Source organism: Myotis daubentonii, chromosome 1 (assembly GCF_963259705.1).
Source record: "Myotis daubentonii chromosome 1, mMyoDau2.1, whole genome shotgun sequence".
NCBI lineage: Eukaryota > Metazoa > Chordata > Mammalia > Chiroptera > Vespertilionidae > Myotis > Myotis daubentonii.
Genome location: NC_081840.1, coordinates 202,929,837 through 202,956,499, shown reverse-complemented (window position 1 = coordinate 202,956,499; position 26,663 = coordinate 202,929,837). Strand labels below are relative to the sequence as shown.

The 26,663-nt window shown below is 45.0% G+C and overlaps 1 protein-coding gene across 6 annotated transcripts; it reads right to left on the bottom strand.

Annotated features, from left to right (window-relative positions):
* Positions 1-7,289: 7,289 nt before the first annotated feature.
* On the bottom strand, positions 7,290-25,438 carry OCIAD2 (OCIA domain containing 2). 6 transcript variants are annotated; one of them, XM_059671651.1, is made up of 8 exons: positions 25,186-25,266; positions 24,352-24,433; positions 22,527-22,651; positions 17,118-17,214; positions 15,261-15,314; positions 10,481-10,528; positions 9,389-9,506; positions 7,290-7,636 (listed from the first exon to the last, which is right to left on the bottom strand). In XM_059671651.1, exons 3-8 carry the CDS (start codon positions 22,587-22,589, stop codon positions 7,555-7,557), a joined length of 462 nt encoding a protein of 153 aa, XP_059527634.1. In that variant the 5' UTR covers positions 22,590-22,651; positions 24,352-24,433; positions 25,186-25,266; the 3' UTR covers positions 7,290-7,554. The 6 variants fall into 6 exon arrangements, with proteins under 6 accessions (XP_059527634.1, XP_059527617.1, XP_059527630.1 ...); XM_059671634.1 differs by lacking the exon at positions 24,352-24,433 and adding an exon at positions 23,228-23,304; XM_059671647.1 differs by lacking the exon at positions 24,352-24,433 and adding an exon at positions 23,228-23,301 and having other exon boundaries at positions 25,186-25,205.
* Positions 25,439-26,663: the final 1,225 nt, after the last annotated feature.

The window sequence follows — 26,663 nt, the reverse complement described above, 5'->3', positions numbered from 1 at the left end:
CTGATTTCATGGTTTTAATGTTTGCGATCTATTTTAAGTACAATTATAAGTTGTGTTTTGTAGGGATAGGAAATAAAGTCATCTCTGAATATTTAATAATATGGTAAATGTGACTCGTGGATTAATCAACTACAGTAAATGGCTCTGCCTAAAAAAGCAGTGGTCATGTTTAAAAACTGCAAATTTCAGGGGAATAAAAATTTGGTATCCTTTTTTTATTATGGTTGTTCCTGGTTTAGGTGAATGAAAAATGAAATTATGGTTTCATCTACATTCTAATTTATATTACATTTCTATCAGAAACAGTGTTTCTGTTTTGGATGATGCAAATCATCCCAAAATTTGGCTCAATTTATCAGGATTATCACTTAGTAAGTTACATAATGTCTACTATAACCCAGTGTACTGGGTTGTACACAAACATACTGTATGTCAACTATAATTGAAAAATAAGTTATTTTAAAAAATCTATCGGTTTTTCTATGGGTCGGGATTTAAGGGTTTCAGCTGAATGATTTGGTTCTTGGTCTCAGATTTGCAGTCAGATGCTGGATGGAGCTGAAACAGTGCCGGGGTCCAACCCCAGCGGGTCCAGGGGTCCCCAAAGGTGTGGACGGAGTCGGCGAAGAAGGAAGGGCACGGAGACAGCGTTCAGTTGATCAGCAGCCTAGCCAGGATCTCTAGCCCGGATCTCCAGCCAAGTTCTGGTTAGGATCTCCAGAGAGGTTCTGCTCAGGCTCTCCAGTCAGGTTCAGTGTCCAGGTTCCAGTCAGGCTCTCCTGCCAATCTCCGCAGTCAGGTTCAGTCTAGGATCCCCTGCCATGCTCTCTCGCCAGGCTTTGCCTCCAAGCTCCGAGGCCAGTCCCTGTCCAGGATCCTCCGGCATGCTCTCGCCAGCGAAGTTCTTCTGTCTCTAGAGAACGTTCTGTGTAGGTTCTGTGCCTAGGCTCTGTCCCTCTTGGTCCTGTCTTCCAAGCCCTGTGTTCTCAGTTCTGTGTTCTGAGTTCTGTCTTGTTACAACTGTATTTATACCAGTTGATTTAATCCTATCAATCTCTATTACAAAGGTTAGGGCGTTTCTTATCTCCATTCCAGGGAGAAAAGATTATGTAGTTTAAGCATGATTGTTCGTAGTTAAAGGGATTAATTACCCGCCTGGCACTTAGTTGAGGGGTTTTATTCCCTCCCTAACTTCAGGGGAAAATCCCTACCTGGGGATTCAACCTTTCTCGGAGAGGTGACCTTGGTTAAAACACAGCGCCAAGAAGGTGAGCAAACATATTAAGAACCGTATGCCATATATGCCAGGTCCCTTGAAACAGCAAGGATGGACTGGCTCCCGGCAAAACAGCAGGGAGCTAGAGCAGCTGGGGCCTGGCAGGGCATCAGCTCTCTCATTTCCAGGGCCTTGCCATGTTTCTTTCCATGGATTAGTGTGGGCTCCTCATAGCAGTCAGACTGTATGTGACCACTTAGGGCTCTAGCATGAGTGTTCCAGTTAGTATGTTAAAAGCCCCGTTGCCATTTATTTACAGCCCAGACTCTGAAGTCAGTAGCATTTCTGCACAAGCCTGCCTATCAAAGTGCAGGAAGGAAAGACTCCTACCCTCCTCACATTTTTAAAATAACGTGGGATGGAACATTTTGCAATAATTCACATCCTTCCCACATGCATAGTCAACTCAGCTTTTCCCAGGAACTCTAATTTGAATCCCATTATATCAGCTCAAAATCTAGGAGTTTATCATCTACTCAGGTTCAGGTATGCATGAGGCACTTGGGTAAAAGTCTGAAGACCTAGGAACTTAGGTCCTGGCCAATGTGGCTCAGTTGAGTGTAGTCCCGTGCACCGAAAGGTCGCCAGTTTGATTCCCAGTCAGGGCATATACCCAGGTTGCGGATTTGGTCCCCAGTGGGGTGCATGCAGGAAGAAGGCAACCCATCAGTATTTCTCTCATCAATGTTTCTCCCTCTCCCTGTCCAAAATCAGCAAAAACATTAAAAAACACACCTGTGAACTTAAAAGAGGTTCTCTGCCCTGTTCAACCTGAATATCAACCCAAATACCTGTTAGCCATATTACTATTCTAGACATCCCTTGTTAAAAAAAAAAAAAAAAAGGAGAAGAAAAGGTACACGCCAGTCGCCTGACCAAGCAATTCTGAAGCAGAGCTGGCTCACGTTGCCAGTTCTTTGACTAGAGCTCAACCATATTCCCCAGGGGCTTGTCATGGCTGTGGTCCTACCTTTCCCATAAAGTAGGAAGCTCATGTTTGCCGCTGACTAGTTTTCCTAGCCTGCCCATAGAAACCGAGGACCCCAAGGCCTGTTTATACTACCCCTGTCCCAACTGGTGTATGTTTTAAATCTGTGGAGTTCTCAAGTATCAATTGAAAATCCATTTCACAAAAGCCACCCATGTCTCCTGGAAGCAGTGCCCTTTTTATTTTGGGTTCCCTGGGAAGCTTTGGCAGGTCTACGTGGTTATTCCTAGGACACGTAGAGGGTCATCTGTGTGTCGGAACTGTCCTGTGGTGCACTGCCATCCTTCTGAGGCCTTGAACAAAAAGCCATCACCCCACTCGGGATTTGATCTTTGCTGGAAGCCATTTCTGAATATGAGAACCTTTTGCAGGTTTAAAAGACTGTTTGGACCTTTATATTTTCTCCAAATCACTTGGAATGATTTTTTTTTTGGCCTCACTTTCATTTTAGACAGCACCCTCAACCCTGCCCAGAAATCTTAGCCAATCAATTTCCTTAGGTACATTTCCTATTTCCTATGTTACCACAGGTGACAGTTTTGACTACATCTTCAGAGTCTCAGCTTCCAGTAATTCCTCTCCTGTAATCCCTTCTTGACAGCCTACTGGAAGGTCTTTAGGCTTCTGTTAACACCCTCATCCAGGCCCTTTAAGTTTTCATAATCTCCTCAAGGTCCTGCCAGCATTTATATGCCACTTGTTCCCACAACCAATGCCACGTCTTTGAGATTTTTGTTATGCCTGCAGGCCACTTCCAGCTATCCAGTTCCTGTGTTAGAGTTTGATGGAAAAGCAGAATTGCTCTGAATGATGCAGAATAAGGGGTTTATTGTAGAGATTAGATCTTAGGCAATTGTGGAACTGATGGGTCAGTCTGCAAGCTATTGCCTCTGGATCTTGGTACCGGGCATGTTCTTATGTTTATAATAGAGACACAAATGAAACACAGAGGTCTCTTTTGGCCTAAGTTTGAAACTGGCACACCTTCATTTCTGCCTCACATTTTGCCTAAAGCAAGTCATAGGACAAGCCCAAGGTCAAAAGTGAAATGCAAAAGCCCATGTGGAAAGGAAATGCAAGAGTCCATGACAAAAGGCATGGATATGAGGAGAGGTAGAGAACTGGACCAGTTATACAATCTGCAAGGACAGCAAAAGGGACCAGGACTGCCCCTGAATTCTAATGGCAGTGGGTTTGCATCTACCCCACACAGGACTGTTAAACTCTACTACAGCTATTTAGCTATATATCTCCTCTACCCAACTCTGAGGGCAGAGACTATCTTATGTATGAATGTACTGTTTCTTCTAGCACCTTGCCTTGCATATAAAATAGGTTCTGAAAAATAATGAATGTGATGACAGCCCTGATTTTCAAAACCTTATTCAGGGAGGTTCCTTTTTGCTATTTCTTTTCCCACCATTATTGACTTCTATCTCCCAGGTCCCTCCTCTTTTGTCACCTTCCCATTCCCATCCTCCTTCTTGACCTACGCACATTTAGAGATGAGATAATCTAATGAACCAAACTATGATTTGAGGTTTGTATTTTAAAGTAAACTCTGCTTCTGCAAGACAGTCATTCAGTTAACAAAGATTGTTTGATCGTGAGCCTTGAACACTATAAGAAACCAAAGGGGTAATCTGAATATTTTCCAATGCAGATGACACATCACTCACCTGTTAAATCACAGATTTTGGACTGAAAAGGGCAGATAGTTGGGCCTGAAATTAGGATCATGAAATTGAAAAGAGATAAATGTATATATAGTGAGTTACACTGAAATTCAGAATGACCTGCTGCATAAGCATAAATGGAGAGAATTGACTTAAAGGTAGGTCATGTGAAAAAGCCTAGCATGGGCCAAAAATGCAACATAATGAAACATTTTGGACTGCAGTAGTAGTAGTAGTTAACATCGAGTGGCTGCTCTGAGCTATGCACAGTGCTAAGCATTTTGTAAGTATTAAACTCATTTTATTCTCATGAATAACCTACAGGTAAATCAAAAATCTTCCCATTTTACAGATGAGGAAACTGAAGCCCAGAGCAGGTAAATAACTGACTCAATGTTAGGTAGCCAGTAATGGTGGGGCTGAATTTGAGCCCAGGGCCTAATGTAGAGTGCCTCTTGCTATCCGTTCAGGTGCCTAAAAGAAAAATCTGGTAAACCCATTTCTGGAGTCTTGGTATGTGAGGACATCACAAATATTTAAAGGCTGTTATGCAAAAGAAGAAGAATTCTGTTGGGTAGCCACAGGGAAATTACAAGTTTAGGCTGAGAAATACTTATGAAGTGCCTATGTCTGGCCAAGAACTCTGCTTGAGGGTGGAAATTGAGAAATAAGTAAAAAAGGATACACTTCCTGTCTTGGAGGAGCTAGTCTAGAGGAGCAGGGAGGCAGGCCTGGGCTCCCACAGACCTTTCTGGGTAGTTTTGCACCTGGGCAGTGTACTGGGTTGCACATGGAGTGGCAGGTGTCTTTCCCCTGGAAGTACATACTTAGGTCCTGGAACCTCACCTGCCCAGACAGCAGAGGGGATTTTCAGTGGGTGGGGGGTTGAGTGAGGTCTCAAACCTCAGACTGGTGCTGAAATATAAGTTCCAGGAAGGTGTGGAATTTTGTTGGTTGTGCTCCCTGTCACATTCCCACTGACGTACCTAAGACAGTGCCTGGAACACAGTAGGCAACAATGGAATAGATGAAAGATTCAAGATTTAAAAACCAGGATATTTCACATAAAACCTGTACTTATTTGCTTTGCAAATTGGAAGATTTGACAACAGCAGGTGGCCTATTTGTGTGTGTGGAAGTGAAGGTTATGCCTGTTTTAACATGCACCTAGTCCAGCTTCACTCAATTACATTATTAATTTGGCCCTGGACTTTGCAGCCGGTGGGTTAGTCACTGACATCTCTGCCAACTCTGTCTATGGAATCAAACTCTACCGTTGAAGTTTGGGTGTAGAGTTCCAAAGTGGAAACGTGTTCTGTCAATGAACAGATTTGCATTATTTGAATATCATGAAAATTACCTACAGCACATTTTCATGGCTTAATCACGCCATTCAAGATTAATTTTATTACTTGTGTAATGTTCACAGAAAATAGAGATAAACCATCCATTCTGACAGCAAGGAAAAAGAATATCTTTGCTTAAATGAGAATTTAAAAAATATATAAGCATTACTAGTATATACAGTACAACTTTTTTTTTTTTCCACCACACAGGTACTACTTTCACAAGCTTATGACCAGCGTGGTGGTGAGTGTTGTTGGTAATTGCTACATGCTAAACGGCAAATGCTGCTCCATTAACACATCTTCCTTTAAGAAACACATTGTTTCCCAGATACTTGCTTCCTAATATATACAATAGATAATGGAGCAAAATATCTGAGAGTTTTTAGATGACCGTCTAGGTTTTCTTTTTCTTTATAGATCTCCTTTCACACTGACATCACTGTGAAAAAAACTGCTTCCATGAATAACTTACTTATGTTGGAAAAGCAGAGAGCCCAAACAATAAACCCAATCTGATGCAGAACTGTGAAGCTATCAGCAGGAAAAACAGTGTGCCTTCTCAACAATAATAGATTGAGACCGATTTCTGCATTGGCTTGCTGTCCTTAGCAATGTGGAAATGTTCTGATTCCTGGGAAATAATTTTCTGGAATGCAGGAAATAAATGTTCCCAAATCTGAACTTTTACCAATAGCAGAGATAACAAAGAGTCACCAATTGCTAAGTCAGAGCCAAGACTTAAACTGCATCCAAGAAGCTAGGGTATTGGCTCTGTGATCTGGTTTACAGAAGGAGAACTTTATCGACTGAGACATGAGGAGATGTATACACAAAGAGATAGTCAAACATCACTCCATTTCATACACTTAGTGTTCATGTGAAAATAGAAACTTGCAAATATTTTTGATGTTTTAAATAAAACATTTCATATCAAGTATTAACTGCTGATGAGGTTCCTCTTTTTACCTCTATGGTGCAGGTTTTACACAAAACACAAATTACGTACACACACATGCCCAATGTATAAATGGTGACACACATAGAAAGCATTTTTCTGCCCTGACTGGTTTGGCACAGTGGATAGAGCGCCGGCCTGCAGACTGAAAGGTCCCAGGTTCGATTCGGTCAAGGGCATGTACCTTGGTTGCAGGCACATCCCCAGTGGGGAGTGTGCAGAAGGCAGCTGATCAATGTTTCTCTCTCATCGATGTTTCTAACTCTATCTCTCTCCCTTCCTCTCTGTAAAAAATCAATAAAATACATTTTTTAAAAAAGAAAGCATTTTTCTGAGAAAATGCAAAAAATGCAAGGGACATTTTTAAAGTAGGACTCAGACAACCTGCCATAAAACAAAAGGTCACCAATGGAAGAGGGTTTTTTGTTGTTGTTGTTGGTTTTTTTTTTTTTTGCAAAAAAAAACAAAAAACAAAACACAGACACACACACACACACACACACGCCACACAACAAAACAAAAAACACACACCTGGCAATAAATAGGAATCCAACTCATGGGGTTGAATTGGCTGCTTCTGATCTGCCTAGAGCCTTAAAAGTTTATCATTCTATGCATTAATTCTTCCCATGATTCCTCCCATAATAAACTGTTCCCTGGGAGAAGAAGGGACCATTTGGGAAATTGTGTTTATTCTTTGAGGCCACTAGCAGTATATAAACTAACCCAGTACTTGAGTGATGACTATAAGTGTGTACCCAATGGCTAAGCAAAACTCCACCATACTGATGAGGCATAAAGTCACCGAGGTCACCGAAAGGACAATTGGCCCATTCTGTGACTCTCTGAAGTGACGCATTTCTCACTTATAGGTATGCCCCACATACCTATAAGAAGCAATCATTCTTGCCCTGTGTTTCTACCTCCATACACAATGGTTTTTGGTGGGGTCTGACTTCTCAAGTTCCTCAACTTTCACGCCTGCCCACTTTAAGAGATTTTAAAACCCAGAACTAAGGCAGAAAGAACGAATAGATGGGGAAAATTAGAGAGGACTTGACATTCTTTTACTTCACTGTATACAAGTTAGAATACAACATAATTTCTTTTCGGTGTGTGAATTCTCCCACCATGTTCGTACACAGCAGAAAAACATACACTCAATTCAATTGAGAATCTTCCACAAAAAGCATTTTGATAGAATCACAATGTTTCTGTTCCACTGTACGCTATTTTCAAGTACACTTGAAACTGTAGTGTGTGTGCAAATTCAGAACTTTAAGAAACTTCAAAAGCCACAGGTGTAGAGTTTAGGAAGCTGATGGCTGTGAACTTCGCTCCTCACTTAATCCGTGCTTAATTTTGCACTCCTCACAGGTAAGCAGGCAGTGCCTAGGACAGAAGCAAAAAGAGAGGTTTGTGATTTGACACTGGAAGCTCTAGTCTTAACACCTGATTGAGAGACATTGTCCTAGGCTGACGCTCACAGGCCCAATGTCTTAGGGCAGTGGTCGGCCAACCGCGGCTCGTGAGCCACATGCGGCTCTTTGGCCCCTTGAGTGTGGCTCTTCCACAAAATACCACATGCGGGCACGCACGTACAGTGCAATTGAAACTTCGTGGCCCATGCGCAGAAGTCGGTTTTCGGACTGGGTGAGTCTATTTTGAAGAAGTGGTGTTGGAAGAAGTGGGGGGTGTTGGTCGGTAGGTCAGTTGGGCGACGAGAGACGAGAGACGCGGGGCAGGTGGGCTGCGGGATATGCAGCACGGGGGAGGCGCGCACGATTCATGCACGAGTTGAGTGAGACTGGCTACAAGACGAGTGTGGATGGGAGAGTTGGAAGGGGTTGACCTCAGCGAATGTACCTCAATCAGATTGAGGACGTTTTTAGCAAAGGCCAGCTTAGGAGACCCTAATTAAGTTAATAACAATGTACCTACCTATATAGTTTAAGTTTAAAAATTTTGGCTCTCAAAAGAAATTTCAATCGTTGTACTGTTGATATTTGGCTCTGTTGACTAATGAGTTTGCCGACCACTGTCTTAGGGAATAGTAGGAGCTGCTTCTTGGCTTGAGACTGGCAGAATTTCACTCAAGATAAAGGCCAATAATGATCATGCCCAGTGTTTTTTTGTTTTTTTCCCCCCACAGTACCGTGCTGCCTCTCACATAGAATCCACTGTGACAAGTGAGGGTCTTTAGTGAATGTGTCCCCAACACTAGTCCTGTGGTAGAAATCGCTATTACTTACTGAGTGTCACAGTCATTTCTCCTCCTTATAACAATTCCATGAAAACAATTCTGCTCACCATTTTATACAGTTGAGAAAACTGAAGATTAGAGAGTTTAAGAAACATTTCCAAGATTACATGGTTTATTTAAAAAGTGGTACAACTGGTTTTCAACCCAGGTGTTCTAACAGTAGAGGCAGTGCCTTTCACTCCAGAGTCCTACTGCTTATATCCCCTAATGAGAATCACGCTATATACAGTATATTAACACAGTAAAGGCTCTGAAAGTCCTGCAATAAAGAAACCTGTTTAAATTCGGTGTAACCCCGTGATAATAGAAGCCATGTCTGCTGACTAAGGTATTCTTTTCAGACTTGCACAATGCCTTGAGCATAGCAGATACTCACTAAATGTTTGTTAAGCAAATGAAATAGGAAACTAAGTCAAATAATAAGGAATTATTATTGAAGTCGAATAGCAAGAACTCAAAATTTGAGGTTTAAGGAGGTTTTTTACCCCAGCATATAGATGTTAAGAAAACTGTTTAATATTATAAATGGTGAATCATCTTTTATTTACCTTTTTATAATTACAGTGGGGCCTTGACTTACGAGTTTAATTCGTTCCGTGACGGAGCTCATAACTCAAATTACTCGTATGTCAAATCAAAAAGTGAACGAGTGAGACACGTGATGCTGGGCTGATGTTGTGGCGTTCACTGTGATGTTCGCTGCGCCAACTAGCGGTGGGGTATCTGAAGCTGGCTCGTAACCCGAATTTTAGCTCGCAACTCAAAGCAAAAAATCGGCCGAGAGACGGCTTGTATCTCGAAAAACTCGTTAGTCGGGACACTCGTAAGTCAAGGCCCCACTGTATCTTCATTACAATCCCTCAATCAAACAGATGACAAACCTGTTATGCCCTGGACCAAAGCCAGCCCCGCGTAGCTGATCGTCAAGGGAATGAAATTTACTTTGGCAGACTCCTATGTATGATGCCTTTCCAAGGCCATATCCCAGGATACCAGCAACTGTAAAAGCAGGTTAGGAAAGGTAGATTAAATAAAGCGTCAGAATCTCTTCTACTAGTTATCTTCTAGAACTTTCTTTATTAATAGTAGTAATTTTAATATTAAAAGTACCACGATACTTTCAACAATAAAGACAACACTTTTTTTTTTTTTTTTAAAAGCACCACAACAAATCAATGGACAAACACTCTGGGAATGAAGCTCCCTGTTGAAGAGCAGGATTAGACTTTCTGGCTCCGTGTTGAATTGGTGGTAGAAGGGCCAGGACAGAGCAAGCAAAGGTGTGACCCCGGGCCAGGGCCAGGCAGCCTGAGCGAGGCCAGGCCAGCAAATAAATGTCTGAGGCCACCAGGGGAGGGAGGGGGTTATGGTTTCTCCAAATCACTGGGTAGGAAAGTCTCGGTATGGATTGGAGTTTGGGGAGCTGCGGTCCATCCTGCCTGTAGGGGAAAGAGGTCACGAGGCAGAGAAAGCCTCTCAGGGAAGAAATCTTCAACCTGCTCCTCTTGCTGGGAATGAGGTTTCAGACTGTAAACGGGAAAGCATCCCTTTTGTACAAAGTAGATCGATGTATTATGAGTGGGAAAAAGGGAAATCCTGGGTTTATCATTGGTGCATTAGAAAGTCCCTGATTTTAAAAAATTATTCACTTATTATGTTCACTACAGAAAATATCCGGAAAAGATTGGCCCAAAGAAGGAAACTTAAGCCCCGAATGGATCTCTCATTCTGAGGCTCTTGCGGGCCCTGCCAGGAGGCCTCGTCCCCGCTTTAAAGAGGACTCTCCAAGGGAGGTTCCTATGGCGCAACTTGATTCCAGGAAGTGTTGAATGAACGAAGGGCTGTGAAGTGGCAAAAATAAAGACTGATTTTTCAGAAAGGCAATGCAGGCAATTTGGTTAACCTGGACATTCATAACTCCAGCTGCTATAAACATCTATTAAAAAATAATTTCTTTTACTTCTATGACTTACGTGCAACTTTAGGCAATGATCCAAATCGTGGGTTAGCTGCTAAATAACCTAAGGAGTAACATATACATTATTACTTCATTGTATTACTTATTTAAACTTATAAAGTATAAGGAAATCTTCAGAGTTTAATATATACGCAGTTTCTTTAACTCTCATCTGAGGATATGGTTGTTTTTTTTTAAATATATTTTATTGATTTTTTACAGAGAGGAAGGGAGAGAGACAGAGAGTCAGAAACATCGATGAGAGAGAAACATCGACCAGCCGCCTCCTGCACATCCCCCACCAGGGATGTGTCCGCAACCCAGGTACATGCCCTTGACCGGAATCGAACCTGGGACCTTTCAGTCCGCAGGCCGATGCTCTATCCACTGAGCCAAACCGGTTTCGGCGAGGATATGGTTTTTTTATTGATTTTAGAGAGAGGAAGGGAGAGAGAGAGAAAAAAAACATGGATTGGTTGCCTCCCGTATGCACCCCGACCAGGGATTAAATCCACAACCATTTGGGATGATGCTCCAACAACTGAGCCACCTGACCAGGGCTAGATAGATTCTTTTTTTTTTTAATATTTTACTTTTTTAAAAAATATATTTTTATTGATTTCAGAGAGGAAGGGAGAGGGAGAGATAGAGATGGAAACATTAATGATGAGAGAGAATCATTGATCAGCTGTCCCCTGCACTCTCCCCTACTGTGGGTCGAGCCCACAACCCTGGCATGTGCCCTTGACCGGAATCGAACCCAGGACCCTTCAGTCTGCAGGCTAACGCTCTATCCACTGAGCCAAACCAGCCGGGGTACTACAAAGATTCTTAATCACAAGAGATGACCCTAAAAGAGTTACAATTCAATTCTTGATTGAATTTAACTCTCAAATAGCCATTTTTGCCAAGTAGCAAGTGTTAGCTTTAATGTGTAAAAAAAGAACAGGAAACAGACAATTCAAGACTTGTTTAAAGATATCAGTGCAAAGGTGGAGCCAACAACTTATTTCCAACAATTAGTCACTGCTGCCTCCCTTTTTATGTACCTCAACTTATGAAATTCAACTTAAGGACTCCCAGTACCAGTCATGCCTCACTTATCAACGGGGATACATGATAAGAAAGGCATCCTTAGGCGATTTCATCGTTGTACGAACATCATAGACTGCACTTACACAAACCTGGGTGTACAGCCTCCTGCACACCTAGCCCGCATGGGATAAACTATTGCTCCGAGGCTACCAGCCTGTACAGCATGTTACTGTACAAAACACCACGAGATTAAGTCAAACTCAAGAGAAAGCGATGCAATCAAGAGACACGGGAAACACAAGATGCACGAGGCTGCTGCTGGCGTAACACAGCATGTTGTTTTACATCCACCGTTTTTTTATAAGTGGAAGAGGACACTCTAAAATGATGACAAAAAGTATAGTCATTACATAAACCAGTACCAGTCGTTTATTATCGTTATCAAGTATTGCATACTGTCCAAGTTGCAGGTGCTATACTTTTATATGACAGGCAGTGCAGCAGGGGTGTTTACACCGGGATCATCTCAGATAGCTGAGAGATAAATGCCTTGCGCTTCGACGTTACCATGGCTCTCACATCACTAGCCCACAGGGATTTTTCTGCTCCATTGTAATCTTATGGAAATACCATTGTACATGTAGTCTGTCATTGTCCGAAATGTTATTTGACACCTGATTGTATACCTACCACAATTTTTTAAATAAAAACTTTACTACTGTGATAGGCAGAATAATGGCCCCCTAAAGGTGTCCATATATATCCCAATCCCTGGAAACTGTGAATATGTTACCATTGCATAACAAAGGCGAATTATGGTAGAAAATGGGATTAGGGTGAATCAGGTGACTTTAAAATAGGAAGATTATCCTGGATCATTTGGGTGGGTGTGAAGAGCAGCTACAGCGTTGGACAGGTTCAAGCCTGGGACTAATGAGAGGGCACAGTCCTCTCGTGGCCAAGCCACGTGCAAGTCCCAGCACAATTACAGCCAAAGGCTATAGTTGTAAGCTTGACCTTATGGTCCGAACCTGTGGTCCCTGGTCCCACGTGGCTGAGTGATATAGGCTGCGGGAGGTGCAGCAAGTAAACAAAGCTTGATCAGGTAGATGTAATTGAGTAGATTTGAAATCCGAAAGAATGTTCTTACCACACCCTTACTTTGCCTCGTGGAATCTGGTTATAAAATAAAGACTCTGGCCCTAACTGGTTTGGCTCAGTGGATAGAGAGTCAGCCTGCAGACTGAAGGGTTCCAGGTTCGATTCCGGTCAAGGGCATGTACCTTGGTTGTGGGCACATCCCCAGTAGGGGGTGTGCAGGAGGCAGCTGATGGATGTTTCTCTCTCATTGATGTTTCTAACTCTCATCCCTCTCCCTTCCTCTCTGTAAAAAATCAATAAAATATATTTTAAAAAATAAATAAATAAAGACTCTGCTTGTAGGCCGTGGCACTGTCTCTCCATCAGAGAGTAGCATCCCACCTAGACCCAGCTTTATTCTCTTGTCTGTCTTTTCTAAATCCTTTACCGCCCCCTCAGGTTCACCCATGGCCATGCCGGCTCGGCACAGGTGGGCCCAATGTAATTACAATGACCCTTGAATGTAGAAGAGGGATTCTGAGGCAGAACCAGGCAGACGGCAGGAGGAGAAGACCTTGGCTTTGTAGGCAGAGGAAGGGGCCATGGGCCAAGAAGAACTGTGGGTGGCCATTAGAAGCTGGAAGGGCAAAGGAAGTCCCAGGGCCCCCAGCAAGGAGAGCAGCCCTGGGGACACTTTGATTTCAGACCAGGGAGACCCATTTTGGACATCTAACCTCCAAAACTGTGAGATAATACATTTGCACTGTTTTAAGTCACTATGTTTGTGTTAATTTGTTATAGTAGTCGTAGAAAACTACTGCACAACCCTGGAAAAGTATATTTGCACATATGCCAGAGATGATAGATTTTGAGAAGTTTAATATTTATAAGATATAATGGCATGACTATTTCTTTGTTGTCAAAAATGGCCTGACAAAGACTCATTACTGATTGATAAATATATTTCCATAAAAAGGCTATCTTCAAGTTATAACAATGAAATCATATTTAATAAATCAACTTAAATCCTTAAGAGAAGAATAATATCGACTGAAATGGGATTCTCCTAGATAAATGACACATGTGGTCTCTGAGACCCAAAAAAGAACTTGAACATCTTGGCTCATGTTTGCTGGGTACAAATACTGTTTTTAAAATCCTGGTCATCAGCACTGTTCAAAGCAATGGGCTTCGACAGTGTCAGGTGCCTTCTTGCTATTTGGGAACTAGGCAATGCCTATGGGCTCTCTGGTGAGATGGAGACAGGAAAAAAGAAGGGAGCAAGGAAGGAAGAAGAAAGAGGTAAACTGGGACACTAAGAGGCAGGGAGAGGTTGTGTGGGGAGGTGCAGGGCGCCTGCTAGTCCTCATGACCTCTTGTACAAATTAGACAGGGCGCCCTTCCTCAGGAAATGCAGCCTCTCGCCAGGACAAATGGCTTGGTGGGCAGAGCTTGGTGGATACTCCTCCCCGGAGCATCCTTGCGCAGGGACGCTCTGTCTAACATATACTGAGCCCCTGGGAGACGCAGGGACTCTGGCACAGAGAAAGGCACTGTATCCATTTCCTGTGGCTGCTGTAACAACTTTCCACAGACCTGGAGGCTTAAAACAACACACACCGGCAAGCTTACAGTTCTGGAGGTCAGAGCTCAGAATGGATCTCACTGGGTGTGTCTGTCTGTTGGAGCTGCAAAAAGAAGACTGGGGGGGGGGGGCTTATAAAGGACAGCAATTGATTTCTCACAGTTCTGGAGGCTGAAGTCCAAGATCAGGGGATCCTCAGGGCTGGTGAGGCCCCTCTCTGGGTTTGCAGACTTCTTGTGGTGGGAGGAGCTAGGGAGCTCGGTGAGGTCTCTTGCAAGAGCACTACCATTCTCGAGGGCTCCACTCTCATGGGTTAATCGCCTCTTAAAGGCCTCACCTCCTAATACCATCCCCTTTGCAGGTTAGGATTTTAACATGTCAACTGGGGGGTGGGGCACAAACATTCAGGCCTGGGCAGCCGGCTACAATCAAGGTGCTGGCAGGACTGCATTCCTTGCCAGCTCTTAGAGGCCACCCCCTTTCCTGGACTCGGGGCTCCTGGCCCCTCGTCTATCAGCAAAGCCAGCAGTGTTGAGTGAGTCCTTCTCATGCTGTCCTCTCTCTGGTTATGTCTTCTGACCCAATTTTTTTTTTAAATATATATTTTTATTGATTTCAGAGAGAGGAAGGGAGAGGGAGAGAGAGATAGAAACATCAATGATGAGAGATAATCATTGATCGGCTACCTCCTGCACACCCCACACTGAGGACCAAGCCTGCAACCCAGGCATGTGTCCTGACCAGGAATCGAACCCTGATCTCCTGGTTCATAGGTCGGACCATGCCAGTCAGGCCTGACCCAATTTTTAAGGATCCATCTGGTTAATCCAGAATAATCTCCCTATTTTAAGGTCAGCTGATTAACAGCCTTCCCACCTGCAGGTTTGATGTCACTTTGCCAGGTAACCTAACATAGCCACTCATTCTGGGAATTAGGACATCTTCCGGAGGGGTGGGTGGAGGGATTCATGCTGAAAATAGGCAAAAGCCTGCATAAATAAGTCCTTCACCACAAAATACATGCCCCGCACCAAAAAGTGGCCAGGAGGCTCGCAGAAAACTGGAGTTAAATTATTAAACGAATGTTGATTCTTACCGTGGTGGACTAGTCCTTGGGTAACAAGCATGCTTCCAAGAGAAAAGGGCAGAGCTGCAAAACAAAAACGCCCTTCAGTGCAGGAATTTTAGAACTTGGCACGTCACCTAGAAGTCAGGGAGAATGACTCGGAGTGTTTTCTCTTACCTACCTTGGCAATGACTTTTTAGTCATTTACTTTACTTATTCGACAAATAAAGGATTTATTAAGTACTTCCTGAAGACTGTTCCCGGGATCTGCCCCCAGGCACTGAACCTGCTGTACAGCTTTAATCTAAGAAAACCTAAACCCCATGGGACTCCGTCTCTGACATCCACTTGGCCTGAACGCCCACCATGCACCAGATTCTGGCCACTACGTACCACGCAGGCACGTTCGTGTCTGTGTGTGGACATGTAGCTGTTGCATTTGGGAGCTGCCTTGAATCACATATTTTGAAATTTCTAATCCTACATACTAGAAAATACCAGTACAATAAAACTCCTGCATAATATCCTATTCAGGATATTTCTCTGCTTTAGTCTTTCATGACATTTTGTTGCACCATTTGGGTATGTCTATTTTCTGAGGATTACAAGATTACTGCATTCATGTTAAACATGGGCGACGTTCTGCTGTCATTTTCAAAACAGGCAAGTTAGTCTGGCAAAGGCAGTTTCTCGTTCTGTCAAAATGTGTCAAGTGACTTCTTCCAAAAGCAGCGAGCTGTGATAAACATCTAGCTCTTCCTAGCAACCAAGACAAATTAAATTGCAACCAATTTTTCCACTCGTATCTATCTGATGGTAGGCGAATGGGTCATACTGAAATGTTAGTCTACTAGGCTTAATTAAATTACTTACTCATAGGTTGTCAGAAAAGACATGAATTGCTAGGAGCACAATCAATCATCATCGTAATGCATGATGAATAACAACTTCTAAAGAGTGTTTATTCCAAAACAATTGCTACTGAGTTGGAATGATTTGAGAAATCAAGCTGTATTTCACAGTGAAATGATCCCTGTGTCGGCAATGTTGCAAATATTGGGACTAGATCTGCAGGTTCTATTATGACATTTTCAAATGACAACGCATGATTTTTTTCTTTTTCTTTTTTAAATTTTAAATTCTTTACTGGTTAAAGTATTACATATGTCTCCTTCCCCCCTCCACCCCCCATTGGGCTCTCCCCGGCTGCTCCCACCCCCCAGCACATGCCCTCATCCCTCTACTGTCTGTGTCCATTGGATATGCTTACATGCATGCATACAAGTCCTTTGGTTTATCTCTTACCCTCCCCCACACCCATGATTTTATTTTTTTAATTGGAAGAGACCTTAAAGCATAGCTGAATTCACACCCTTGTCTTATTTATATCAGGCAGGCAGAGAAAGAAGATGACTCAGCAGAAAAGGTTATTTCAGAGACACTGTGAGAGAAGTATTAATGGATCCTGCGACTTTCCATTCATTCCACAAATATCGATTAGGTACTTTCTATATATGAAGCACTGTGCTTGGCTCTGGGATGAAGCAATAAATTTGACATTATTCCCTGACTCAATGAGGTTAGAGTTTAGTGGAATTTAGAAGGTTTACTCTTTCAAGAAATTCTAAATAACACTCTAGGTCCATGTTCTGGGTCACATGAAAGCATTCTGTGTGCTCCTACTAGTAAATCAAATATTACCTCTGCCCTTAAAAAGGAATCTCAACATGGGTTTAAACTCTTAACAGCCCAGATATCAAAGTTCTTCAAGGAATTATGCAAAGCCCCTGCTCAGGAGTAAATCATTACCATAATTCTAATATGGTACTTAGGCAGTTCATTGCAGCACGTACAGTGTTAACAAAGGTTAAAAGGGATGCAATTTACCTCTCTTCCAGAAACTTTCTTCTTGACATTCTCTGATAATCTTTGAAATTTCCGCTCTGTGGATGTGCAGTTTTGATTTTGGACAAAACAACAGGCTCTGTAAGGAAAGTTCTACGGTGAGTCGACTGAAATCATCAGAAAAGCGTCTGCTGTTTTCTTGGGGAAGGGCAGGACGCTCCCTTCACTGTGGTCATGCAGCGTGTCGTCCTGGGCTGGCCATCGCACAGAGCAGTGACCTGTTTCAGCGAGTGCCTTCCAGCTGGGAACGTTGGACAGATGCGGGCAAGGAAATAATCCCAGCTGGAGAAGCCAAGAGTGACTCATCGACTAGCGAACATGGAGCAGTTATCTGGTCAGAAAGAATTCCTGCTGCAGCCACATTTGCCGCATTTTCTTTCTTACCTCCAGCCCCTGTCTACGTTTCCTGCGATGCTACCCGCTCCCTCTGCCTCCCTGGTTTCCTGCAGACCCAGTTCAGTGTGGTCTCCTGGGTGAAGAGATTCCCTACAGCACACTATTTACACTCCTGGGATCACACTCCTGGGATCACACTCCTGGGATCACACTCCAGAGACGACACTCCTGGGATTACACTCGTGGGATCACACTCCTGGATTCACACTCCTGGGATCACACTCCTAGGATCATGCTCCTGGGATCACACTCCTGGGGTCACACTCCTGGGATCACGCTCCTGGGATCACGCTCCTGGGATCACACTCCTGGGATCACGCTCCTGGGATCACGCTCCTGGGGTCACGCTCCTGGGGTCACGCTCCTGGGATCACGCTCCTGGGATCACGCTCCTGGGATCACACTCCTGGGGTCACGCTCCTGGGATCACACTCCTGGGATCACACTCCTGGGATTATACTTGTGGGATCACACTCCAGGGATCACACTCCTGGGATCAGGCTCCAGGGATCACACTCCTGGGATCACACTCCTGGGATCATACTCCTGGGATCACACTCCAGGGATCACACTCCTGGGATCACACTCCTGGGGTCACACTTGTGGGATCACACTCCTGGGATCACACTCCAGGGATCACGCTCCAGGGATCACACTCCTGGGATCACGCTCCAGGGATCACGCTCCTGGGGTCACGCTCCAGGGATCACGCTCCTGGGGTCACACTCCTGGGATCACACTCCTGGGATCACACTCCAGGGATCACACTCGTGGGATCACACTCGTGGGATCACACTCCTGGGATCACGCTCCAGGGATCACATTCCTGGGATCACACTCGTGGGATCACACTCCAGGGATCACACTCGTGGGATCACACTCCAGGGATCACACTCCTGGGATCACACTCCTGGGGTCACACTCCTGGGATCACACTCCTGGGATCATACTCCTGGGATCACGCTCCTGGGACCACATTCCTGGGGTCACACTCCAGGGATCACACTCCTGGGATCACACTCCTGGGATCACGCTCCAGGGATCACACTCCTGGGATCATGCTTCCAGGGATCACACTCCTGGGATCATACTCCTGGGATCACGCTCCTGGGACCACATTCCTGGGGTCACACTCCTAGGATCACACTCCTGGGATCACACTCCAGGGATCACGCTCCAGGGATCACACTCTGAGCACTGGATGGCAAGTTTTGTATTTATAGACCTGTACTCTAATTTACCTTTACCGTACACTTCTGTATGCATTTTAGACTATGAACTCATCAGCAGACTGCTTTGTATTTTTCTATATAGTTTCCTTTCTATCTTGACAGTGTTGCTTTTTTTTTTTTTTTAACATATTTTATGTTATAAAATTTCTGGTGGAACTATTGCTATGTTTGACTTACTTTTATTATTTTACAGTATTTATCCTGTTGACATGCTATAAACCGGACTAACTCCCATCCTTCACAATCTTCCTCCTTTGTAGATATGTAGGTATTATTCACTCTTATCCATATTCTCTACTCTTATTCCCCTCTGCCCATCACCACCATTCTATGTGTGTGTTTGAGTGTGTGTTTCAATTGATTTCGGAGAGGAAGGGAGAGAGAGAGAGATAGAAACATCAATGATGGGAGAGAATCATTGATTGGCTACCTCCTGCACACCCCACACTGGGGATTGAAGCCACAATTCTGGTTCACAGGTAGATGATCAACCACTGAGCCATACTGGCCGGGCCATTCTATGTGTTTAATGTGGATCTTTTGTATGTGCTCATTGTTTTTGGATGCATGCATCTTTTTAATGTAAATGGTATTGTTTTATGTATTTGATTTTATTTTTAAAAATATTTTCAACTCAACTCTATGCTTTTAAGATCCATCCCTATTGCTATATCCATCTAGTCCACAGCTTCTGTTGTGTAATTCCCCAGGATGCGTCCATGTCGCCACCACCACACGTCTCTTACAGAGCCAAGTGATAACATTTTTCAGATACACACACACACACACACAAACACACACACACACATATGTAAAATACAGGGCATGCATATTTCCAATTTCACTAAGTCTTGCCACATTGATCTCTCCAGTGGCTGCGTCTCTCACTCCCGCTAGCAGTGCCTGAATGCCCCTCTTGGCCCACAGAGCCTGCTCAAGGGCACGTCAGCTGGATTCCAAACAGGTTAGGTAAAGAGGGAATTTTCTAATCTTGACATTATCCAGTTTCCTAAATGTTGACAGTCTAATAGGTATAAAGTAAGAATTAATTGTCTTATTTGCATTTCCCTGAGAACTAATGTGTTTGAACATCTCTACATATTGTTTAGCCAGACTGCCCCCTTCATCTCTAGCGTTGAGATAATGAATCCCCACCACTGGCCCTGGGTTGTAATCTTTTGTCATATATTGGCTCGTTAATTTTTTATTGTGGTAAAATTCACATAACATAATATTGACCATTTCAGTCATTTTAAAGTACACAATTCAGCGTCATTAAGTACATCTGCAATGATGTGTGGCTGTTATCACTGGTTCTAGAATTTTCTCACCACCCCAAAAAGAAACCTCAGACCCTTTAGGCAGTCTCTCTTCATTCCCACTTCCCTTTAGCACCCTGGCAAGCACTAATCTGTTTTCTGTCTCCATGGATTTTTTTTATTCTTTATATTTTATGTAAATGATATTGTACAATAAATGACCTTTTGTGGCTGGCTTCTATTCCTTTGCATAATGTTTTCAAGGTTCATTCATGTTGTAGCATGGATTAGGACTTTATTCCTTCTTATGACTCAATATTCCATTGCAAGGATATTCCGCCTTTTGTTTACCAGTTCATCTATTGATGAATATTTGGGTTGTTTCCACCTTTTGGCTATTGTGACTAGAGCTGCTGTGCAGATTCCTGTACAAGTTTTTGTTTAAACATGTCTTTAATCCCATTGGGTCATATGTAAAATTCTATGTTTAACTAATTAAGGAACTGCCAAACTGTTTTCTACAGGAGCTGCACCATTTTATAATCCCACCAACAAACTATGAAGGTTCCAATTTCTTATTCTTGTCCACACTTGTTATTTTCTGTTTTGTTTTTCTTTTTAATTATAGCGATGCCGGTGGGTGTAAAATGTTATCTCATTGTGGTTTTGGGTTGCACTTCTTTAATGACTAACGACATGAAACATCTTTTCATTTGCTTGTTGTACATTTATATATTCTCTTTGGAGAAACACCTGTTCAAGTCCTTTGCCCACTTTTTTAATTGGGTCATTTGTCTTTTCGTTATTGAGTTGTAAAAGCTCTTTAAATATTCTGGGTACTAGACTCTTATTAGATATGTGACTTGCAAATATTTTTCCCATTCTGTGGGTGGTTCATTCATTTTTTTAAAGCAAATTTTATTTAATTTGTTCCTTACTAAAAAGTCAAGCTAATATTTCCTTGTCTCTCAATGATTTATGTAGGTCCTTTGCCATTTACCTCTGGGAGTTTTATTGTTTTTCTTGTTGAGGTGCAGCTCCTTGGCATTTGAAGTTGACCTTGCTGATTTTGCTTATGTTCTTTTCAGAACTCTTGTTTGTAGTAGATATCAATGTGGATAATGGTCACATTTCTTCTTTTAGAAATATATATTTTTATTGATTTTAGAAAGAGAAGAAGGGGGAGGGAGAGAGAGAGGTAGAAACATCGATGAGAGAGAAACATCAACATCGATCAGCTGCCTCATGCACGCCCCCTACTGGGGATCGGGCCCACAACCCGGGCATATGCCCTGACTTGGAATCCAACAGGTGACCTCTGGATGCACGGGTCGATGCTTAGCCACTGAACCACACCAGCCGGGCAGTGGTCACCATTTCTTGGGCTCTCTGCCAGGGGCTAAGCACTTTACATACTTGATAACGAGGTTGAAGGACCCTGTGGCACCTGTGCCCTCAGAGCTTTACAAGCAACCGAAGCAGGACACCTCTCTCTTTCTCTGCAACTCCCCACAGCACAGTACACGGAGGTGGTGGTCAGGGCGAGTCACAGTGACAGGAAGGAGCTCTTCTCACTCTCTACTCACTTTAGTTCCTCAGCAAGCACTCCTCCTTATCCCAGTGTAAGTATCTCTTCTTGGTTCTGCCTGGGCTGAGGCAGCAATAGGAACACCTCCATTTCTCCTTTCCTCCAAACACACACACACACATGCACACACACACACACACATCCAGGGTCAGGGACCCGACTTCACAATAACTGTGAGTCCTTCCGTCAAGATTGAACTCCTGCACAGCCTCCCAGAGGAGCCCTGGCGAGCCTTTTCTCTCTACCCATAAATGTTTTATGGCTCTCCATTTCACAAAGGCAACTCAGGTGACTACATACTTCTCCTTGTGACTTGATATCATTTGTCTGCTTGCCTCTCCTAAACTTTGCTCCTTAAACATCATTTCCTCCAGGAACTATTTTTAGCTTGAAAAGTTGACCCCAGTGAACATGAACTTCATTGACCCATCACAATACTTTCTCTCTTCTTCCTTTATGTATCCCTGAAACACCTCATATTCATTCTTAACAAATTGAAAAGTTGGGTTCTCAACCCGATGGCTAATTTAGTGGTTCAGGACTCTGCTCTCCTGAACGGCAACTCCGGTCTGCGGCATAGATTTGGTAAGGTTGGCCTTGGTAAGAAAAATGTGAAAACAAGCATCACCACACATCATTCTGTTAGAGTCAATGAAGAGTTTTGCTCCGCTCAGGGAAACCTCTTCAATCACTGACAGCCTATGTAAGGTTTGGTTAGGCTGGATGCTAAACAGGGAAGAATAAAGAAAGGATTTGGGAAATAAAAATTTAAAACATGCTTTTCAGGGCAGTCAACAACACACTTTCCTTCCCCATTCCATTTTCCCTGAATTCATCCAACAAAGGGCCGGGCTGGATGCGGTTTAAGGAAAGTCTGGTAGGATGCTCCTCTTCAGATGGCACACTAAAAACATACCTGCTTGCTTAGTGGTGGCAAATGCGGTTTATCTTGGTTTCCATGGGTAGACACTGACGCCATGATGATGCTGTCTTTGCTTCTCCTCTAGTTGAGTGTACTCAGCTTACACGTTGACCTGATGTCTAGGGAAAATAGAAGACAGTCACTGTGCTGCGTCCGAATGTTCCATCAACCTTAAAAACGCCTCTAATGTCAACTCACATATTTGGAAAGCATGCTTTCATTTTGTCATTAGTCAATATCCAACCACCTGCCAACTTACTTTCTTTTTAAAAAATATATTTTGAAAATTGATTTCAGAGAGGAAGGGAAAGGGAAAGAGAGATAGAAACATCAATGATGAGACAGAATCATTGATCAGCTGCCTCCAGCATGCCCTGAGACCACAACCCGAGAATGTGCCCCTGACTGGGAATCGAACCCTGACCTCCTAGTTTATAGGTTGATGCTCAACCACTGAGCCACTCTGGCTGGGCTGCCAACTTACTTTCTAATGCTTCTCCCCCACCAACACACACATATATGAAATGTCACACTCTGAAACACTGAAATTTTTTACTACCTATAAAGTGTGTCCTAAAGGAGCTTCAATTCATTACAAGGCTATTAACTACAGAAATATTAACTGAGTGTCTGTTATGTGCCAGGCCAGGGGATAGGATTAAGGATAAGGCAAACACAGTGCTAAAGGAACTCACAGTGTAAAGGGGAAGCCAAACAAGTCAGCAGTTACACAACACGCCGAGGGCTCCCCAGACCTCGCTAATCCCGGCTGCTAAGGAAGGAGAGGGAGAAGGTCTGGCCTCTGGTCTCTCTGGTCAGGTCTGAGGCACCAAAGACTAGAACTCTTGAGCTTGTAGAGGGTGGATGGACTCCCCGGCATAAAAACCAGTTTCAAAGGCACCGTAATAGTCCAGGCAAGGCAGCGTGGAGACCTGAACTAACACGCTGGTGGGAAGCATAGACATAATACACTTGAGTTTGAAACGTTAAATTTGGGTGCCTGAGGGTACATACACTGGAATTAGCCAATAGAGATTCGAACATTTGAAGATTTGGGTCTGGAGTTAGAGATTAAGGGGAGACTGGAAAGATGAATTTGGGAGCTGCCATCATAGAGATGACAGATAAAGCAAGAAACAAACAAAATTGTCTAAAAAGAGTATTGGAGGGTGTGAACATTGAGGCCAAGGAATACCAACAGGAGAAGAAAAGAAAAAGGCCAAGGAAAGGACTGGAAAGGAGTAGCCGGTACGGAGGAGAAGGAAGGAAAGAGGGGATGAATCACGGGTGTCACACGGCTCAGAAGAGTGACTTGGCAAGGACGGACAGAGTCCAGGTGGACGCTGAGTCCATGCCTGGCAATGGCCACTGCACTCCGTGGCCCTGGACGCCATGACGACCACTGATCTCCCTGCAAAACGAACATCTTCTCATACAATTCTGCTTCCTACGAACCTGCCAGGCGTATGAGCCAAGGGGGCCCTCCCTTGTACCACGTTTCACCGTAGGTACCTGATGTTCTTGTAAAGATAGCAGGATGCCCTATAGTGGACATTCCTGGAATCAGAAATACCTGGATTCAGGTCCTGCCTCTACGCTTTGCTAGCCCTGTGCTTTGGGGTAAATGACTTGACGAGCTGTGCCTCAGCTTTGTTAAGGAGGGATCATGGACAAGCAACCTTGAGGGGCTGTTGCAAGGAGGAGGGATAAGGAGGAGGGATGAGGTCCATAAGCCCCAGCCCAGCACTTAGCACCCAGCACCCAGCACGCAGTGAGTGAGTGAGCAGTAAAGGGGAACGGTGAGAGGGGACCTGGGCACCTTGTTTCTTGAAGATTTTCAGGAAGTCTTTGCACCAAAGGTCAAATGGGAATATCTATCTCAGTCAGGATTCGGCCATTGCCTTAAATCAAGAAGCAAAGATACACAGCTGTGGTGGGCAGGTCCCCTGCACCCAGTTAATCATCAGCGCATAGCTAAGCAAACCTTCCAGGGTCCTGCCTTCCGGGGTCAGCTCCCACCACCAGGCCCTGGTCTGGTTTGGGGTCTTTCTGCTTCTTCAATGTGTGTGGGGGGGGGGGGGAGGGGGGAGAGACAAAGAGGGAGGATGCTGACAGGTGGGCAGTGGGGGGAGGTTGGCAGCAGGAGGGGGGCGGTGCGAGTGGTCGGAGGGACGGTCCTTAGAGGGGTCACCGCACTCTCAGGTGGTGGTGGGGGTGGGGGGAGAAGGGAGGTTAATCCCAGAATCGATCTGCCCCAATCCGCTGCCACCCCCAGCCAGAGGCTGCCTGCAGAACCCAAGCCCCGCAACCTTGCCTAGGTCGCAGCCGAGCGAAGAGGAGGAGTTGGCAGGGGAGTTTCTAGGCGGCCTCTGCCGACCCGCGCGGCCAGAGCGGCCTGCGGAGTCCCCGGGTTCCTCGGGACCCCCGGAATGAAGCGCCCGAGAAGGCCGCCTCCGCCCGGCCCTCTGCCCCGCTCCCCGCGGCGGGCTCACCTGCAAGGTGAAGATCGCCTCCCAGGCCGCGCGGCTCCCGCGCCCGCAGCGCGCAGCTCGCCGCTCCCCGCCGCTGCGGCTGCAGCCGGGACCGCTGCCCGCCCCCCGGGCGCCCACCCCCGCCCCTCGCCTCTCTCCCCGGCGGCCCCAGGGCCCCTCACCTCTCCTCCCCTGCGGGCCCTCACTTCTCTCCTCCGATCTCCCCTCCAGCCTTCTCCTTCCTCCTCTTGCTCCGCCCCCTCCGCTCGCCGCTTCTCACTTACTCCCCCAAGTCACTCATCGCCGGCACCCCGGTTCCCCACTTTGCTGCCCCTTCCTCTGGCGGTGGCATCGGTGCCCACACTCAGCGGTCAGGCCCGGACGGCTCTTGCCCGAAACTCCCACCACACTCCCCAGAATTGTCCTGACACTGCCTCCTGGTGCCTTTCAGATAACTCCCTCCTCCCGTCAGGAACGCAACAGCCATTCACGGAACGCTCCCCTTGAGCGTGGCATTGACTTCAGTCACCTGCAATCCCGCTTTTAAAAACTTGAGATTTCATTGTCATGTAATATTGTATTAGCTTTAGGTGTACAACACCACGGTTCCATATTTGTATACATTGCAAAATGATCACCACAGGAAAGCTAGCTAACATCCATCACATACAGAGGCACTTATTTACCACCCCCCTCCCCCCTCCATTTTTCCCCCTTGGGATGAGGACTTTTAATATCTACTCATTGGCAACTTTCAAATAATGAATACAGTATTATTAAGTATTGTCACTATGCTGTACATGACATCCCAGGACATTTATTTATTTTGTAATTGGAACTTTGTACCTTTTGACCCCCTCCACCCATTTCGCCCGCCCCCATTCGCTCCTTTTTACAACCCTTTCGGGTGCGTATTCTCATCTTCAATCGATGGAGTAGAAGTTGAGTTGCGCAAGGCCACACTGGGAGGTGGCAGTCCACGCCAAGTCAGCTTGGCCCGGGCTTTCTCGTTCCACTTTTCTCTGTCCACCCGCTCCAGCCTCCTGCCAATCCCAGCCTCCGACATGTGGGGGAGGCTGCTGGTGCCTTTGCCTGTGCTGAGTTGGAAGAGAGGCTGTGGACCACGTGGAAGGCCCTCATCCTTTCTCACCTTTTCCTGCTGCCGACATTGGCCTCTAGGCCTCTCGCCTCACCCCTCCACAGTGTGCACCCCTTCATGGGCACTTCCACCCTTTCTCTTCCTCATGCTCACCCGGCTTTTTCCACCTGAGCCCGGGCATGGAGCTTCCCCGTCCCCCTGCTGGGGACCCCTCCCCATCAGTCTAGTCCTGGTATTTTCCTACTCATCCTTCTCTGACTCTTCCTCAGGAAGACCTGCCCGGGCCCCCAGCCAGCGAAGGCAGGGCTCTCTTCTCTCTCACAGCAGGACGCTCTGCTGTTTTCATTCATAGCAGCTCCCGCGGTTGTTATTACGTGCTCGTGCTCCAAAGGTGTTTCAAGACTGCTTCCCCTGCTTCAGGGGAATCTTCATGAGCAACGGGACAAGGGGGTGCCTGTTTTGGTCGCTGTTGTACTTGGCATCCCAGATACAGGAGGGGCTCAACACATAGCCGTTGAACAAATGAACGAGTGAGCCTGGGTTCCAGACTGTTTGTCAAGA

Bases quoted from the DNA above. Each gene is read 5' to 3' on its own strand.
- OCIAD2 (XM_059671640.1), bottom strand. From the start codon at position 22,589: ATGGCGTCAGTGTCTACCCATGGAAACCAAGATAAACCGCATTTGCCA. The intron at 17,215-22,526 runs GTATGTTTTTAG...CTTTCCTTACAG, and splicing joins TGCCACCACTAAGCAAGCAG to AGCCTGTTGTTTTGTCCAAA. The intron at 7,637-9,388 runs GTTTGTCATCTG...CTTCTGTCCTAG, and splicing joins TTTGGTCCAGGGCATAACAG to GCACTGCCTGCTTACCTGTG.